We start from the raw sequence: 21,104 nt of genomic DNA, 5'->3' as shown, positions 1-21,104 counted from the left end.
CGTTCTTGGCATTAGCCAAAGTCCAAGAATTTAACTTTTCGGTCAAAATGTAGTCTTTTTAGTTACTTTTCTAGTCCGAAGATGTCACTACTTTCGTTTCGTCGAAAGCTGATTCATCATATGTTGGAAAAAGTATTTTTGTTTTGATTTTGTCTCTTTTGTTTAATTTAGAGTGAATTAAATTAAATTTGATTTAGTTTTGAGATCTTGATTCAGATTAATTGACTGTTTTTTTTAATTGATTCTTTATTTGTTTAAATGTTTCTGAGAAAATGTTGATTCATTTTCTTTCCCTTTTCTTTATCGGTCCGCTTATTTTACTCTGGACTTTGATACGTGTCTATTTATCGGTTAAACGAAATGTTTCCAGCGGTAAATCGGTACCGATAGTGGCCTTTTTTCACCCATATTGTAATGCAGGAGGAGGTGGTGAACGTGTCCTATGGGTTATGTTGAAACTGTTGACAACCAGATATCCAAAGTATCGATATGTCATTTATACCGGTGACCAGAATGTTGAGGGTAGCGTAATATTGTCCAAGGTTTTAACTACTTTTCGAATTGATTTAAGTCAAAATGTGACCTTTGTCTATCTTAAAAGTCGATTCTTGGTGGAAGCTGAAAGATATCCTGCGTTTACTCTGTTATTCCAAAGTTTGGCCTCGATCATTTTAGGATTTGAAGCTTTGTTCAAATTTCCACCCGATGTTTTCATTGACACAATGGGCTATTCGTTTACTTATCCGTTATTCAAGTATTTTGGTGGCTGTAAGGTTGCCACTTATACTCACTTTCCGACAATCAGTGTTGACATGTTGGCCAATGTCTCATCTAGACGAGAAGCGGTCAACAATCGTAATTTTATCGCTTCAAGTGCCATCCTTTCAAGAGGGAAACTGTTATATTATCAAGCATTTGCCATTCTCTATGGTTTTATGGGTCGAAGAGCTGATTTGGTTATGGTCAATTCAAGTTGGACTCGTAATCATATCTCATCTTTATGGGGCAATCAAAACATTCACCTGGTTTATCCTCCATGTAACACTGAGGTTTTCCAAGAGTTACCCGTTGATGATAAACAAGAATATCAAATCGTATCAATATCACAATTTAGACCAGAAAAAGATCACATCAAACAAATTCACAGTTTCTCTAAGTTTGTAGAAAAGTAATTAGAAATTGTCTAAATTTTAATGATTTTGATTACTGATTAATTTCCTATTTTTCTCAATCATATTCACAGGTTGGAACCAAATGAATCCTCAAAGGCTAAATTGATCCTTATAGGAAGTTGTCGGGATGAACGAGATGAAGATCAAGTTGAAAAATTACGTGAAATCTGCAAATCATTTAATGTAGAAGACAAAGTAAAGAAAAAAAATTAAGATTCTCATCTTTTTTTCCTAACAATTAATGACCAATTTAACTTGTTTTCTTATTCTGCAATTTAAAGGTTACATTTGCATTGAATTTAACATTTGATCAACTATTGGAATATCTGAGAACGAGTAACATTGGCATTCACACAATGAAAGAGGAACATTTTGGAATCGGAGTCGTCGAGCTTGTGGCCGCTGGATTAATCGTAGTGGCACACAATTCGGGTGGACCAAAGATGGACATCATCAAATCGAGGGACATTGGTTTTCTAGCCGAGACATCAGATGAATATGCTGATTGTTTACTTGAAATTGTTCGTAGTAAACAATCAAAATTGTCAAACATACGAAAAACTGCTCGTAAACATGTCGAAAAATTTAGTGAAGACAAATTCTGTTCTCAAGTAGCTGATATATTTGACTCGATTCTATCCCGTTGATCTGACAATCAACTAACTGAAACCTTGTGATGAATAACTAATCAACTGTTAAATTAACAGTGTTAATAATTAATTAATCCCATCGACTTTTACCTTATATATATAAAAATTATTTTCTCAATAATGTAAATGATTAATTAAATTACGATAAAGGAAACATCAATTATAACCTTTACAATTAGGTTATAATGAGATTTCCCATCTCTAAGAAATTATCATTAAGATGAAACGGAAATTATTGATAAGAGGAATTAGTTAATTCCTCATGATAACATTGATGATGGAACATTTGAACAAATTGAATATTCTCTTTCTCTCTCTCTCTCCCAAGTCGAAACACGATTATATTGAATGGCAAGAGAGAATTTAACAGGTAAGTTCGACAGGTAAATCGAAAAAGAAGAAAAAAAGACGAACCCAAGATGGCGCATTTACCATACAAAGAGAAGAAAAAACTTTAATCTTTTCGTTGTTTCGAAAATTTGTCTTCTTTCTATTTCCTAAAGGCCAGAATTCTAATTCTTATTTTCTTGTTCTCTCTCTCTTTCTCTCTCAGGTATATACACATGTATGTATACACTTCGAATTTGATATAACCGAGCAACTCGAATATCAAAAGCAAAGATGAAGGAAAAGGAGGAAAAAGACGAAGGAGGTGAAAGATGAGAAGGAGCAAGAGAAAACTGAATCATCAGAAACTCACAGAGAGAGAAACATAAAAGTATAAGATTTTTTTGTTGTTCGAAAAAAACAAACTTGTCTTCCCTCGGTTTCTTTTTTTATACTTAATCAGTTCTATCAACAGTTTTTACCTTGATAATCTGGACCACAATCATCCTCATCCTCATCCTCCTCATCATCATCATCAAAATCTTCACATTAATTAGGCAACATATCAACAAATCCAAAGACGAACATCAATATCTCTCATCTGATTGATAATCTTACCGGTTAAAAATTCGTATCCAAGTAACACTGTTTATCTTCAGCCTCTGCCCTCAGTTATCGTCATTATCATCAACGTCATCATCACTACCGTTACCCACCGAGGGAGAGAGTGTGTGTGAGAGAGAGAGCGAGAGAGTGAGAGAGGTAAAAGAGATCAAAAGAAAACTAAATAAAACAAAGTTAACGAGAAGAAGATAAATAAACAACAACAAATATCCAGTTCGAAGGAGACAAGAAGATAAACAAAGATAAAGTTAAAGAGATGATGAAGACGATGAAGAAGATAAAGTTGAACTAATGTTTAAAAAAAGGATGGTGATGATGATGATGAAGGAAAAGATGATAAAAGTGATGATAAATTTGATAGAAAAGAAAAAGTGAAAATGAAAAAAGTGATAATGAAAAAAAGAGAGAAAGAAAATCTTTTCCAACATTTATCTTCACCTATTTAACCTCAAGATAACTAAAACTTTTTAAAATCGTTTCTTCAATTACCTTTGACGTTCTGTCATCAATTTCTCTTCTCATTTCATCATCATCATCATCATCATCGTCATAATCTTCAACGTTACTTTTTCCTCTTCCTCATGTCATCATTGTTAAAATACACTGAATGTTATTTTCCAATCGCACCACAGAAAAAGGGAAAGTAAAAAAATCCACCGTCAACCCAAACGTATCTACGTCGTAACATCATCATCATCATCATCATCACCTCCACCTCCAATCTACCTTTGTTTGTTTACCTGTAAATCTCCCTCTTTCTCTCTCCTCTGTCTATTTTTCTTCAAATTCAGTGTCTTCTTTTTCACTTTCGCTGTATTTACAAACCTCTTGCAGCGATTTAAATCTAAACCCACACTAATCCAATATCTTATATTATCTATTCATGGAAATAAATTGTTCTTGTCTTATAAATCAATCCGATAAGTGTAACAATCAACCAACAATTTAACATTTTGTGTCTTCTTTTAATATAATTCCAATCGTTGGATCTCTCTCTTTCTCACTCACTCACTCGCTCGCTCACTCTTTAATTGTTTATTATTATCATCATCATAGTTATCTAATTGTTATTATATATCAAAATGTTCATCATGTTCATAGTCTTAATTGTGTTGGTACGATAATAGTAAACAAGAATCAATAATGGAACCATATTAATCTATTATCGGCCTTAAAGTGTAACAATTTAAGTATATAAATAATTAATTAATTGTGTCTCTCAATGAGTTTGTGATTATCAACCATGTTGATTAACCCAAAATTAAACAGCATAAATCATATCCATTGATAAGTAAATCATTTATCCGATTGAAATATCATAATAATAATCAACATTTCAAGTAAATTAATCAAATCAAGGACTTTAAATTATAATCAAGGAAACAATTTAACCAACGATAAGTGAGTGAGTGAGTGAGAGAGACCAACAATCAACTAATCAACAAGAAACAATTTAAAGAAATGGGAAACAACTCTAGTCAATCTTCAAGGGTAAGTAATTAACCTAATTGTTGTTATTGTTTATTTTTTTCTCTCTCTCTCTCTCCATGTTAATTAACTCAACTGAATAATCAATGAAAAAATTTTTCTCAATCACAATTAACCAACTAAATCATCAACAATTTATCCTCCTATCCGGTAATCGGTTGGTAACTTATTAGTAATTATCATCAATCCCTAAAGCGAGAGCAACAATTTAAAACAATTACCTAAATTTCATCATCACTGATTGTTACTAATATTTAACAAGAAAACAATTAAGTTTAATTGTTTGACCCTAATCACAATTGATGACAACATGGAACTGGAAATTTAATCAATTTTTTACAAGTTAATTATTAATATTATAACATAGATATACTTTTAATCACAATCAAGTATTTTATATTAATGATGATGATTAAAAATTAATCATTAACCATCATAACAAACATACAGAAATTAATTAATTAGTTAATAATAATAATGATTACAAATACAAATGATTGTTATAGTTGAACAATTAAGAAATTGAATTGACAAAAGCAACAAGTTGATTAACTTTATTCAATCAATTGGAAAAAGTTAATCATTTCAATTAAATATTGATCATTTTGATTGTGACACAGTACAATTAACATGATCATCTTAATGATTATCATTATTAAAATGACAAATAACGATAATAATATTATTGATAATTAATTGTAATTGTTGTTTATTAACGATAATTATATTTGATTAACTAGAGACTCGTAAAGTTATATTAATATAATAATAACTTTCAATTGAATGTCGCCTTTAATTGTTTATACATTTATTAATTATTCACAATTAAAACATAAACTACTCCTGTTAACTTGTTAATTTAGATAATTGCTCATAGTAAAATGAACTGAATTAACTAAATTGTGATGATTATTAACGAAAAGAGAGGAAACAACAAATAATCATCATAATAGAAAATGAATTTTTTTTTTCTTATTCTTTTTCCAAGTGTTGATGTAACACTCTCATCTCTATGTAAATTAATATCTTCTCATGTCATCTTAAGACGAAGATGATGATGAGGAAGATGAAGATGCTGATGATAAAGATGAGGAAGAGACAAAAGGGTGGGGTAAGGATGGAAAAAGAAAACCTCAATTAAATAGAATATGAGTTTTATTTTGGAAATTAATTTTTCTAATTATCTCAGAATCGTTTTTCCTTCCAGTTCCTATGTAAACTCATGTCTTTTTTTTGTATATTAATACTATTAAGACACTTTCCTTATTATCTTATAACCTTTTTTCTTGTATAAAACATCCTCATCTTCATCCTCATCATCATGCTTATCATCATCATCATCAGAATCTTCAGAATGTGTAAAGATAATAATAACATCCAATGTAAATGTTTACTTATTATTTTTCCATTGAAATTTATTCTTAGAGATTTTCTTTCTCATAACATTTTAATGAACATGATAATGATGATGATGAAAATTCAGGTGAAGATGATGATGATAATGACGATGAGGATGATGATGATGATGATGATGAGTGTATAGTTGATTGAAATTTCATCGTAATTCAATCTGAAAAACTACTCATGTAATAACATGGGAGCTCAACTTTTACACAATGTTAATTTTATCATTTACTTTTTGGTTTATTTTTCTCATTCAATCAGTTGACAAAATTAGATTTGATTATCAACCAGCAATTAAATACTTACCAACGATTTTATTATTATATATATGTAATCGTTTATTTTAATTGTTCCATGTTAATTAGTTTAATTCAAGGCAAGAAAAAGCTTAATTGTTTATTTTTATTGTTACTCTTGCTTTTGTCTCTTATCAATCCATTGAACTGGATCAGTTAATTGTTATTGTTGTTCAAACAATTACATGTTAATTGTTTTCTTACATGAGATTTCATCTAATGGTTAATTTAAATTATCTGATCACTTAATCATAATGATAATTATTAATGATAATTGTTGTTGATTAACCTTTTTGTTATTCTTGTTCAATATATAAATTACATCAACTTGTGAAAACTTTTTTCCTCTTATTGTTATTAATCCAGCAATTAGTTTGATTGTTGATTAACTAACCACTCATGGTGATGATCAGGGTAAGACTTTGTGTTGTGATGATTTATTAATTGTTAGGTAAGGCCAGCATGATGATAATAATCAAATTCAATTACGAGAAACAAATATATCTAATTGTTGTTGTTTATGATTAACTAGCAAAAAAAAATGAGGGTATTCACAACAATTTAATATTAATTGATACAAACTATCACAATAATGATAAACACAAATGATAAACACAAATGATTTGTTGATGATTAACTTGATTCATTTGGATTACGATGATAAATTAGTTGATTAACTTTAGTAAAAAGTGATTAATCTTGATCACAATTTACCTGGAAAAATTGATTATGAAAAAAAAGCAAAACAAACAACCAAGTAAACTTATAATCTATTGATTTTGATTAAGTCAAACAATTTATTGATTGGAAATGCAATTAGGATTAACTGACCATTGATTATGAGTCACTGATTGTGAGTATTTTTTTATTATTCAAGTTTGACCATCAGTAAGTAGCAAAACAAAAACAGAGTGTAAATTAATCAACTCAATTGATTGTCTGGTGGATTAATTTTCATCATTAATCCTCATCCTGTATCTTAATCCTTTTTGATAATAATCATTTAATGATTAATTAAATTGTTATTATTAGGATATTTGGATAATAATTAAGGTAAAGATAAATGTGTCAGAAACTGTTGTTGTTATTTCATCATTTCCTTGCTTATTGTATCCTTTTTTTTTTAGCCTCAGGGGATAAGCTTTCTAAGGATTAGATTGAGTTGTTATCATTGGAGAGAAATATGTAAGAGGAAAAAAAGATGAAAGGAAAGAAGATTATCTTTATCATTAATTAGATGATAAATGTTACATCAATTTGTCATTTCTAATCTTCATCTTTCTCTCTCATCGAGTTCTAATAAGTTCTAATTTTATTCGATTCAAAGATTGTTTTGTTTTCTTTTTCTATTCTCTCTAAATATTCCAATGCTCTAATTGTTATCGTTTTCTGTATATTGACCATTAAGCTGAAATTCTGAATAAATTTCCACCATCATGACTGGTTGATTATTTAGATAATCATGATGATGATATTTAGACAAATGAGGAAGGTGATAAGAGAGAGAGAGAGAAAGGATTTGCAATTTGTCCTCTCTCTCTCCTTCGAGATAATAACAATAAACATGGAAGGAAAATCTCCTCTTGATTGAGAATCAGAATTCTGAGTAATTCGATAGAAAAAAAAGAAAGTTTTCTCTCCCATAAATTACCTTTAATCATCAATTCTTCGTGACTTAATGAACAATTATCGTTCATTTATGTATCATTTATATATCATGAACTTCCACCCACCAGCATACACCCACTTTCCAACTCTACCAATGTAAAAATTTATAAATTATTACAGAAACTGAGCAGTGGAACTGTAAACTTGAAAAAATAACATGAATAATTTTCATGAATTGGATGAGGAAAAAAAATATAACCACCAGAGACTTAATCATATGATTAACAAATGAACTCGTATACTGACCTCTTGTCAAGTTAGACAGATATATAATCTTGACCACTCTAAACTAATCATCATCATCATTAGATTACATATTTAGTATGTTTTTATTGGCGTGATAATGTTTACCATTTGAAAGACAGAAAAAAAAGTTCTGACAATTCTGAAAAAAAGACAATAACAAATCATTGAAACGTTTTATATTTGGGTTGTTTTTTTTATCATGATGATGATGATGATGATTATCATGATGATTGTACAGCAATAGTATTGCAATGGAAATTGGGAGTAGAGTGGAAAGAGAGAGAGAGAGAGTGAAAATATCGATTGGTTTTCCATGTGTAACATTAGATTCTGTTCTGTGTTGTGAGTGTCATGGCAAAAAGAAACAAGTTCATGAGGAATCATTTTCATGATGATAATCATCATGGTTCCCTGAATTTACCTTCATTTATCTGCTTTTATTTTATTCTTTCTCTTCCATCAGCACCACCATGATGATGTTGATAATGATTTCGCCTCAAGAATAGGAAATGACAATTTTAATCTAGAAAAGAATAACAATTTTTCATTCTACTTCTTTGCTTACAAATTCTGACCGAAATTTTCTTCTTCTTTTTACTTATATATTCCAAATTCTCAATTCCAATGAAAGAAAATGAGAATTTCTCTTTTCTCTACCGTTGAAGTTATTCTTATGGTGGTGAATATAAACTTTCACTATTATGTCTCGGCGGGAAAAAAGATGCATTTAACTTACTCCACGTTCAGACCCAAGAACATTTCATTTTAATAATATCGTTTAACTTGATGATCATGTTTATATAAATGAATTGATGTGAACTTTTCTGTCTCTCCCATGGAAAAGTAAAATAAACTAAATGATATTATTTCTGGTCAGTTTGGTTCCGGTTCCTTTTCAAGTGACATAATTATTTTCACTTTTACCAGAAAAAAAGAGACCAACATAATAATATTGACCAAGTAGCTGAAAAGAGAGGAGGATAAGCTTGAATTCCCATGATCCATAATGAAAAATTGTCCTTTTCCTTTTCCGGATTGATAGGAATTCATTTCTCGATTCCTAATGTTTATCATTTTCAACTTTCTTCACAATTCACCACATATAATATATAATTTAACCATTAGAACACAGAATCGATAAAGGATAAAATAATGCTCATTTTCATTAGAATCAGTTGATTGGTCATTCCAAAGGGTCATCTATGAATTAAGGTCATCACCATGTTATATATAAACACATAGTGATTGATTGTTTGGTTAACTCATTTAATTAATTAATTCTCATCTAATATATTTCCTCACCATCTCTCAATAATTAATCACCTTTTTTTCTCAGTTCTCCCTGAGTTAATTAATGACTTTAATTGTCACCTAATTGAGTTACAATTGTCAAATAACAATCATCAAAATGATAAATGTTGAATTGGTTGACAATATCTAAAAGATTATTGCAATTTCTTGATATAAAATTGAATATTTATCATTGATCACAATCAAAGTATTATGATCACTATGATGATGAAACAACAACAACAACATTATTTGGAAATGATTTCCACTTAAATTGTCAAAAGTTTTCATCTCATTTACATGATGTTTTCCTAAAACCATGAGAATGATTCATGTAATATAAGATATTGAATCAAGAAACTCAACTTTTTTGTTTCCTTACCTTTGCATACCTTTTTCATGTTATTATCACTTTTCATGATAATAAACAACAAAAGTAACATGATGATATTGTCTAGGTATTAATACTTTTTACCTGTAACATTAACAAACGATATACATGATGATTCAGTTCATTTTCATGATGAATACTTATAGAAATATATATATATGAAGCTCACTGGGTATTATGTTTTTTTCTGCTCACCGATCCCCCAGGTAATATTACAGGTAATGGAATAGAAAACATTGAAAGTTCATCTTTTCAACTTTTATCGGTTCAGTTCAGTTTTTTTCTCTCCTTCATCATCATCATCATCTTCTTATCATGATGAGTTTTATTTTCTTGATATAATCCTACACCTTTCTCATGTTATCATTATGTTTTTGTCTTCATGATGATGATCATTATCATGAATCATGACAGATTGAATTCAAAGTTCATCCCAATTCAATATTTACTCTCATGTTGTTTATCATTTGATGAGATGAAATTTCAAATATCAACTTTTTCTTGAAAAATTTTCATGTTATCCTAATGATAATTTCCAACCAGGCCAATGGTCAGTCTTGAATGACCATAGTTTTGTTTGGATATTAAATTAATCAAATCAACCAACCATTTCAGTTTCAACTTTTTCAATCCAATACTATTTTCACCATGAAGATCATGGTGACGATGATTTATTTTCACGCTGAAACTTTGGAACTTAAAATTATTAATAATTATAAAAATTGTACTTTCATCCACAATTGAAGCTTAATTGTTGTTGTTTTTACTGTTTACAATTAAATAACCTGCTCAAATCAATAATCATAATTTAAATTGGTGATTTATCAACATGATGTATTTGTATTAGTTTGGTTGAAGCGACAATTTAATTGTTGTTATTTATTTTCCAACTCAAAGTAAATACAATTAACTTGAAATTATATCAAACTAATCAATTTTAACCAAACACAAACTGATAATATAAAAGTTAATTGATAAATCAGATTGTTGATCCAGTTATTTGAGGCAAACAATTAACCATCAAAGCCTTTTTTCACTTACTAATCACAGCAATTTAATCAAAGCTAATACAATAATCATACACAATCTGATTATCTGTTATAACTGTTACCTGATTAGTTTTAATAGTTAACTCTCAGTGTGAGTCATTCATATACTGACCAGTGTCCAGCAAACAAGGTTATCAATGAAAACGGGGAGAGAGAAAATTTTTCTCTCCAAAATCAGATTCTAAATTAATCCAATCACAATCAACTATTAATACAAACCAATTGAAAACATTGACAATTCCCCATTGAAAGTTAATCAATAAATTTTTTTCCTCTCAATTTGTTCATATTAACACTTTCTCATTACTTGATTATCATCATGAAGATTTTACTAATTAACCAGAGACAACAATCAATGGATAGAAAATCAATTTAATCAATTCTCTTGGTCCTGTCATGAACAGAATCTGATAAATATCAATTAATCGTAGTTAGGGTTAATTATGTCACATGAAAAGGTTTAAACATAATCAAGTGTTGTTATTATTAATTTGCAATCATAGGAAACTAATTAATCTTTTGCTTATCAATTTGAGCTGTTGATTAAATCAATTATCATATTATAATGAATGTACATTGATGTATTGATACAATATCATTGGAACTTTGATGTTAACTCCCTCTAATCATCATGATTAACGTGATTATAACAACAATTAAGGTAGAAAGTGAGAAAGAGAGAGAGAAGGAAAAAATGTTGAGATTGACAGACTAATTATCAACATCAACAATCACAGTTAATCAGCCGTTCATTAGGTTATCATCATCATCATGAGTCTGATCATGATGATTACCATGAAAAGGCTGAAAACAAAAAAATTTATCAAAATCAGGGGAACCAAAAACTGACCAGAATATTACATTTACCATGATGATGATAACCATGATAAAAGTTTTCAGATTGACATTTTCGTCCAAATTTTATCCAAGTTGAGTCACGAACCAGAACTTTATTGCTGCTCTCTCTCTCTCTCTCTCTCTCTCTCTCATACAATGTCCACTTTCCTGGTCAGCTGAATTGTCTAACCATGAACCAGGAATGATGGAAACTCTAATATCATTTTTTCATTTCTTGGGTTATACCGAAATTGATTGAATATATATGATGAAAAGTTCTGGTGGGTGGGGTCAGTTGGAAAAATAATATTATATTTATATCATGATGATGATGGTTAATGTATTGCTCCTGGGAATGGGTGATTGTTAGGTAAATGATAGAGTAAGATATTAACTAGATTGTTACAATCAAGTACAAATAATAACAATAATAATAATATTGGGTGACAAATAATATCGATTCCAGAATTTCAGAGCCCAACGAATTTATTTTTTCAGAAAAGTTATTTATCAACAGAAGGAAATAAAAAAAAACGGAAACTTTCAAGTTAAATTGTAAAACTTTTCTGGGTCAAATTGTTATTTATAATTATTGATTTCTTTTACAATTACTCAACTTGAAACAATCTCCAGCAATTAAAACTAAAGTAATTCGCAACAATCTCAGTATCCACAAATCTCATGAATTTATCTGAATCTTCAATAACAATATTAACCGAAATGAGAGAAATATTATTTGTCACCCAGTTTATATTGGAAAACATGATCAGACTAATAATGAGCTGAGAAGATAATATTTATTATCACAATAAGAGAAAGAGAGAGAGGAAGAAAATTTCATGGGGGAATTTCACAAACCATGATAATCTCAGAATTTCAAATTGATAGAGAGAAATAGATTCCAATTGTTTTTTTGCAAAATATTTCCATGTTCTCGATTCAGATGAGAATTGAATATTTTAGAAGATGAATTATGAAATATCTCATTTATCATGATGGTCATCATCAGATTAGTGATAATTATAACAAAAGGTTAGCATTATAATATAATATTATAATAATAGTATTCGAGCATAAAAATTGTTTACTCAGAAAATTGAATTTTCACTTTTCCACCTTGATTCATTTTCCACTCTCTCTCCTGTGACTTGTAACTGAGTAAATTTCATGAGACTTGTTATTCATAATAATCATTTATTATCCAAATGATGATAATAATTTTCCAGAAGCTATTGTGTTGATGGTTTGGTAAACATGATACTCATGATGATGATGATGATGACGAGGGTAAATACATTATACATTTGTAGCACTCTCATGATAATGAAACTGAATCCATTTCAATTGAAGATGATAAACTTTTATCATCAACTTTCATCTAATGATTTCATTATTTTCTTGCTTTTCAATTTCATTTGAATATTTAAATTTTTCATTGTCTCAAATCATGATAATATTAACATGAGATTTAGACTCAGGTAAGTTGCTTAATAATATTTGACAATCTACTATATTTACTCACTTATTTGGACACAAACATAAAACCTTAACAAGATGATAAAGATGAGGATGATAATAATAATATCAATGTAAACAAGAGCTTAGTCTTAACTCTTGTTTGTTATTATTTTCCAGGTAGGGAATTGAATTCCGGTTTAAAGCAGATGAGAAAAATTTTGTTCAGTTGCTAATTCAGTCTATTATTCATCTTTAAAAGATTATCATGTAGATGTATGATAAACATGATGGTAGTAATGACAAAGAGAATGAGCAGAATGTTATTATCTAAAAGGTTATCAGAATTCTGAGTAAATATTATGGAGAAAGAGAAAGATATTCGTTTCCAATTCTCTCAATTCCAGTGTTATCGCTCATGTTTCTCTCTCTCTCTCTCTTCCTCTCATGGAAAATGGAATTACTTGAGAAGAGAAAAAGAGAATAAATTTCTTTCCTCTCTTCCAATAGTAACCATTCAGGTGAATTCATGTAGTTTTATATGAATAAAGAAAAGATGATGAACCTTGAGGGAGACGGAAAAATATATAATATAATCCGCCGATCAAGTTATCAAAGGTGTGAACCTTTTCCCACCCCGATAATTTCACCTTGAAATTATTTTTCTTCTTTCACTGTTTCCATTGATTTGGATTTCAACTGAAGAAAATGTTTACTTGAACCTTTTAGATTCCCTTTCACTTTTAGGCTTTAAAAGTTAATGCTGCTCACCTTTTTGCTTTCTCATTCTCAAATTCATGATAATGATGGTGATGAAATACTCTGATTTAGATGATTGAATCCAAACACATCACAACTTTGAATGAGAACCAGGGTTAAATTCAACTCTGAAATATTGCAAAAATCATTTGATTGTTGGAGTAAAAGCTTCATGAGGTGATTTTGTTTTGACAAATTCTGTAACAATTCAATTTACCCTGAAATCCTGAAAATTGTCAATTTGCAACTTTGCAATTTTCATCTTCTCCCTATTTCTCTCTCTCTCTCACTTTATCACTCACTTTCCATGATTGTCGTCATATCTTATTGTTGCTGATTTTTGCAGAAAAATATTTCCAACATTCACCTATTATTTATCCTCCTCAATGTTGTTATACTTTGATGATAATATATATAAATGTTATCTCAATTCTCCCCCAGGGTATGATTTATGTTGATTGAAGATTCATTTCATTGCCAATTTTCATGGTAAACAGCAACAACAATCAACTCATTAATCAGTTGATATGCAACTTAATTGTTTGAGCAGAAAACAATAGACAAAGAAATGCAAGTTAACATGTAATGAAAAATGATCATGAATTGAATTGAATATTATCAGAATTGATCAGAGATCAGAAAAAACATTGAATGGTTGATTGAATTGTCAGAAAAATTATCTGGGAGTGGAAAAATATTTCTGACATTTTATCATCATCATCATCATCACCTACACCTCCCCTCTCCCATGTTGTTGACTTGTATCTCCAACAACAACATGATAAAATTCATTCAATGGAAACTGAACATTGAACTTTTCCATTAGCGATCACATTAACTAATAAATTCAACTGTCAATCAAAAGCTTTATGAAAATCATCAATAAAAGAGGAAGATCAATGATTACCAACGATTACAATCAAAATGACCAGTGGTCAGCGAGTGAAAACCAAAACGAGTCAATAATTTCATTGTGATTTATTATCATTGATACTTTTTTCTTGTAATCAATAAATTACAACCATTTGATTTTCAATTGATTTACTGACCTAATAATCAATTGATTAGACTGTTAATCCCTTTTTGATTTGAAAGTTAATTGTTCATCATCATCAATAACGTTTCAACAATACAACAACAATTAACTGAATTGCTTAACTTGATAGGCTTTTGTATTGTTTTTTGTTGATTGTAATTATTATCATTATTTAAACAATGTTACGATTATAACAATTTAATAACTTATTTACTGAATATAAATATTATTGATTAAAGTTAATCTAATAACAGTTTATATGTGACAACAATTAACTATTTATATTAAAACAAATTCTCAATAATTATCTCAACAGTTAAATCAAATTGAAACTTATTTTATTTACTTTTTGATGAGGAAAAAAAAGTTCAATCAAACTTAATTTTCATTTTAATCATTATAATTAACTGGTTACAATTAGAATGACAGATTCGATATAAAATAATACCCACACTGAATCGTAACGACATCGAAGTGGGTGTTTGAGATTAGGAGGGAAACAGTTAGAGAATTAAATTCTTAGAAAATTTTCTCGTGGGTGTTATGATTTCATCTCATGGAAATCACCGATTGACAACTGAATTTAAATCTGAATTTTTCATGAAAATAGAGAAAAAGAGCTAGAGAGAGAGAGAGAGATACAGGTAGGAATTAGTGAGAAAATCACACATGATGAATGAAAAATAACATCGAATAAAAAAATTCATAGTTACATCATCATGTTGAGTTGTGATGAGAAAAGGTAAACATGAATATTGAATCACATTCTGAATCAATATTGTTCATTGGAATCTGATACTCAAGGTATTCATAGGTAATGGTTATGATTCTTATCATACTATTATCATGACATACAAGGTAATCTCATTGTTGACAGAATGAGAAACAATTGATAGAAAAATAGAGAGAGAGAGATAATATTATATATCAGAATTTTCTGATTATTCTGATTTTTTATATTCTGAATCAGATAAAGGTATTCAATCGTAATCACAATTCCCATATTATTAATAACGCTATTGTTATTCAATAAATCACTTTGATATTTATGATCAGTTGGGAGAAAAAGTAAAAGAAAATATATCAATTCATTTCCTAGAACTTCATTAGAACTTGGGAAATATTGGATCGATTCTACTTTCTCTCTCTCTCTCTCGAACTTGGTAAGAATAATTTTTGTTCGTTTTCTCTTCAAGTACTATTTGTTTTTTTTTTCTACTTCGATAATTAATTTAATTCTTTTTAAATTTGAATCCCAAGTTCTTGAGATTAAATTGTCAAAACTTTTTCGAGTTCAAATCTTTTATTTCTTTTTCTTTCTCATCTTCAACTTACTCCATCAATTGTTTCTCCATCTTCGAGGGCATTGAAATGTTCTCGATGAAAAAGGAAAACAAAGGAAAAAGAGTAGAACATTTTTTTCTCTGTCTTTTTCGATAGCTAAACTTTTCGAAAATCTTTCATCTTGATAATAGATATTAATTCATATCATGTCAATGGTTATGACCTTTCAACCATAAAACATGAATTTATGATGGACATTAAATAGATTTAACTTTGAGTTGACCATTTGGTCAAGTGGTTTGTCTGGTCACTTGAGCTGCTAATCATTGGATCATTTTAAAACCAACAACAACAACAACGAGGTGGACAAAAGGTTGAAATTACTCTGAGTGTATATGATTAATAACTAATCAGTTGATTCAGTTAATAGTTTCCACTATTAATAAGAGTCACTTGTATGAGTCACTGATTGTTATCAAGTGTCAAGTTTCATCAAGGGTTTCCTGTGAACAATATCATGCTGATGGTAATGATAATCTCATGATTCTGATTATTATCATGATGTTGATTCTGATTCGATAATAATAATAATATATAAGATGAGATTATGATCATTATATTATCATCATCATGAGATCACTGAATTTAGTTGATAACAAATTCATGATAATCTGTTGCTATTCATCTGAATCTCAAGGTTTGAGCAATGAAATAAGTTCACAATCTCATTGAACTTTTGTTTTTCTTATTCAAGTTTCCATGTGCTCTTACTCAACACTCAATCTCCTTCATCAATTGAACCTGAACCTTTTTTTTCATGATGAATTTCCAGCAATTCTTTGTATTTTATATACCTACGGTTATCACTTTGAATTTCATCATGATCATGATAATGAAGTTTAAACAATTAGATTAAAAAAGTGTCAATCAAAGTGAAAATTAATATTGCTGGAGAGAAAAAGTTCAATTTCAAATGAATTAAAATTAATCATGACACAGAATAAATTGATTTGGTTTTAATTTCAATTTCCAATTCAGTTTAAATGGTTAGAACTTTTCTCCTTCTATTAATACAAGTTCGAGACTTTTAAACTTGAGTTTACTTCAATCACTTGTACATATTGGAAACTCAGTTCATTATGATTTCTGATTCAAATGCTAATCATGAAATTTCAATGATAAATCAAATTCATTGGATTTAATTAACATTCAGAAAACTTTGATCAAGATGAAAGCTGAAATTTTCCTTAATCATATATATGAACTTTAATCTCAATTAAACTGTTATTTTCACCCTGAAAACTGAATTCTCATCTAATCAAGTGTGGATTATAAACTAGTTATAATTAAAATTCTGAACATGATAAAAACAAAGTGAACTCAATTCGCTGAACAAAAACCTCATGATCTCATGAAAAAAGAAAAAGGAAAAAGGAATCGAACAGAACTTTTTAGAATCTAAAACTCTTGATGTTTGATTATCTTCAGGAAATGGAAGCAAAATTTTGAGTGTTTATCATGATTCTGAACATTATCATGAGTTGCGTGATGATCATCTCATGTAAAGAGAAAAAAATATGAATAATGATTTTGAAAATTCATTGATATCATGAAGAATAGATGAAAAAAGTTCATGAAATTAAATTCAGTATAAATATTATCCAACGAGAGTAAAATTTCATGGTTGTTTTTTTTTATCAATGATAAATTCATGATTTATACATTCAATTGAATTTGAACATGATAATTGAAGGATAACTTTTTGTTAAATTGATTTTCTCTCTTGTTATTATTAACAACAAAATGAAACAATTGTCACATCTTGTGAAAATTGCCTTGAAAGATTGACCATTTACCCTGAATACTTTGAACATTTATCATGAAAATTTGGTAACAACAAGAAGAAGGAGTTGAAATAGTTGTATGAAAATTAGTTACTTGTACTAACAACATGAGGAGGGGATCAGGTGATTCAATCCAAGTACAAAGCTGAATCCTGGTGTCTCATGGTTTTGCTTGATAACATTTCCTGTGGATAATAAGAGTGGATGATTAAAATTGAGATGAAACTGTCAGATTGAATTGAATGAGATGATCAGAAAAACAATAGCAATCAAGAGGTGGAAGATGAGAGTGGGGGTTGGATAAACTTCAGAATGAATCAAGGAGGATCATGGAGAGAGAGAGAGAGAGAGAGAGAGAGAGTTAAAAGTTCTGTGACAAATGTAAGCTTAACCCTCGGTGTATGTGAATGTTGAGATAAGTAAATCAATTGCATTCCCTGTGAAGATTATCATGGTTTAGATTCAATATTTTCCACCCTCAAGGTGAAGTGTAAAAAATTTTGTTCAGAAAAAGTTTTTCTTTTCTTTCGTTCTCTCTCACTCTCTCAAGAGAGCTATATACATGTATTTATCTCTTTTCACTTTCATGGTGATTTCATGATGATTATTTTTCTGACTTTAACTAAATTGGAATGATTTAATTGTGGCTTTTCTTATCTTGGTAACAATTAATTAACCCAATTTGTTGAGTTGAACATTAATTCAAGTGAAAGTTAAATCAACAACAACGAGGAAAAGTTTCAATTGGGATGTTCAACAATTCACCATGTAACATGAATGAGGATAAATATAAATTCATCTGAACATGATTTCCTGATTCTTGAGGTTTCAATAAAATCATTATAATGATTGGATGAACAATTTGTTCCCAAGATAAATTGTCAGCGATTTTAATTGATGATCATGATGATTCTGAGTCAACAAGTTGAACAAATGAGCCAAATAATTAAGAATTGTAATAATATCAAATGATGAATAGAAAAAGGGAGAAATTTCCTCAGTGCTCATAATTCAGTTCAGAACTTTTTTATCAACTGTTAGTTTATTCATTCATTAAAGTTAATATGGAAATTTAATCGCTCGTGAAATATGATTCCCTTTTCATGGAGAATCAGAATGCTGGAAGGAAAAAATTTCTCGACTTAATCAGATGACCAGATTATCATGAATTTCATACTTGACAAGAATTGAAAGTGAAAGTTCATGAATTGATGAGATATTCTGATGATCATATGAGATTAACTGTAAATCTCATGTAATAAATATCCAATTGGTTTATAAATATATTAATAAGATAATAATAATTTCTGAATATCAGATAGGGTGTGGGATGGAAAATGTTTCATTCCAATTATATTTCCGATAATATATGAACAGGGGAAGAGAGAAATGAGAAATTCGAACAAAACAAAATGGAAAACTCCAAGTTGCAGTTCGAAATATCAAAGAATATTCTGATATTATTATTATTGATGTTATTTTATATTCTCAATGAGAAGAAAGAAAGAGAGAAAGAAAAAAGTTCTAACTCAATATTCTCGAAGTCTTATTGATTTTCATGTTTTATCTTCTTCTTCATGATGATGAATAAAATTTAGAACAGGTAAGCAAACATATTACAATATGTATATGAAGAAAAACATATTATATTTATAATAAACTCCTAATTAGAACAAAAGTTGTAAAAAAAAGTTCGATTTTCGAGTTTGGAAAAAAAAAGAAATAACAAAATACAAAGTTCTAACTCGATATTTTCTGAATATAATAGAGAAAAAAAAAGTTGAATCAGATTTTCTTTTCTTAATTCAGTTTATGTATCTAAATTACATCATGTTAATTTCATTTTCATTGTTTGTTTAGTTGATGATGATAATACTATTTACAGGTAATGTATTTATGTTAAGGTTGAAAAGGTCCACTGGTCATTGTTTTCATTGGACTGATGACCCGAACACTTTGAGTAAAGTTAATTTGACTTATCACCTGAAAAGGATAATCAAAGGATGGACATAAAAGAGGAACAGGAAACGATGTGGAATCTTGAGAGAGGATGAAAATGAAGAAAGATAATACATATAATAGAGTTGGTAGTTATTAGCAAGATTCTGGTGGGTTAGGTGAGTGTGTGTGTGTGAGAGAGAGAGTGGGGAGAAGCATAGAAAAGAACATTTTTCTTCTATTCTTTTTTTTCTACCTTCCTTTTTTTCATCACCTTTACAAGCCATTTTTGTGGACCAACAATCAATTCAATGAGAAAGTCCTTCAACCTTAAATATCTTTGGACACTTGGTTATCGTCATCATATCGAAGATGATGATGGAGAAATTTATCTTCCACCTCCAAAAATCTCATCTCGTCTCTCTCATCACCTTTTTCCTTACCTGTTCTAAATCGTCTTCACCCACCACCACCTCATCATCCACTTACTATCGAATCAATTTGCTTTTGCTTATTATTAATATTATCAGAAACTCAGAAACTCTGAAACTCAGAATTGCTTCTGGGAGAGAAAAAGCAAAAAAAACTGCAAGAAAAAGTACATTTCCGAGTTTGTTTTTTTTTCTTTTCTCTTTTTCATCATCTCTTTTCATCTTTATCATTTTCCTTATCTTCTTTCTCGAAGTAGCAATAGTTTGGTAAAAGTTCTGATTCCATGTTTTGTTCTCGATTTTCCCCTGTTATTAACCTTAATATCTAAAGGTAGATATAAGATGCTCATGTTGAGACTCTTAACCTCGTCTTTGAACAAGAATTCAGGGAAAAAATCAATATTTCAATGAGATTTTTTCTTCCTTCCCCATCAGAATCATGATGATGACGATAAAGAATATGATGATGATGGAAGAAAAATCTTCAATGTCTCTCTTTTTTTTCTCTGATTCTTTTTTTATTCCATGATATTAATAATGAGTCTGTTAATAACCAAAACTGATAATGATGAAGAAAGAAAGAAAAGATAATCAAAAGAATGAAAATTGAAATTAGATCATGATGATTACCATGAATTCAGTAGAATCTCATACACAACAGATGATAAAAATTCTGTAGAAAAAAAAAGAGATAAGATTAACTTTTTTTTCTTTCAATTCTCTCTCTCTCTCTCTCTCTCTTTCTCTCACTTTATCCTTTCACCGAATCCACTTGATGAATTTCATCATCATGAATCTGCAATGAGTAAAATTAGAACTCGAATCAGCCAATGAGCTTTGGAACTTTCATTTCTTTCAATAGAACAAAGTGAAAAATGTTTCAATTAAATTCTGAATTCACCTTGAAATAAGATG

At 29.2% G+C, this 21,104-nt stretch overlaps 2 protein-coding genes across 2 annotated transcripts in view; both read left to right on the top strand.

Annotated features, from left to right (window-relative positions):
* The first annotated feature begins 138 nt into the window (after window positions 1-138).
* Window positions 139-1,952, top strand: LOC128391610 (GDP-Man:Man(3)GlcNAc(2)-PP-Dol alpha-1,2-mannosyltransferase-like). The gene is made up of 3 exons (XM_053351526.1): window positions 139-1,168; window positions 1,244-1,367; window positions 1,454-1,952. Exons 1-3 carry the CDS (start codon window positions 273-275, stop codon window positions 1,817-1,819), a joined length of 1,386 nt encoding a protein of 461 aa, XP_053207501.1. The 5' UTR covers window positions 139-272; the 3' UTR covers window positions 1,820-1,952.
* A 99-nt stretch (window positions 1,953-2,051) lies between these two features.
* Window positions 2,052-21,104, top strand: part of LOC128391609 (cGMP-inhibited 3',5'-cyclic phosphodiesterase 3A-like) — a 35,484-nt gene continuing 16,431 nt past the window's right edge. The window contains exons 1-2 of the mRNA XM_053351525.1: window positions 2,052-2,192; window positions 2,376-4,264. Of these exons, the coding sequence (XP_053207500.1) occupies window positions 4,235-4,264 (30 nt within the window). The 5' untranslated portion in view covers window positions 2,052-2,192; window positions 2,376-4,234. The remainder of the gene's footprint in view (window positions 2,193-2,375; window positions 4,265-21,104) is intronic.

This window comes from Panonychus citri, unplaced genomic scaffold, assembly GCF_014898815.1.
Source record: "Panonychus citri isolate SS breed McGregor unplaced genomic scaffold, ASM1489881v1 Contig00134, whole genome shotgun sequence".
Taxonomy (NCBI): Eukaryota; Metazoa; Arthropoda; class Arachnida; order Trombidiformes; family Tetranychidae; genus Panonychus; species Panonychus citri.
The sequence above is the reverse complement of the archived record's forward strand: the minus strand, read 5'-3'. Positions and strand labels throughout refer to the sequence as shown.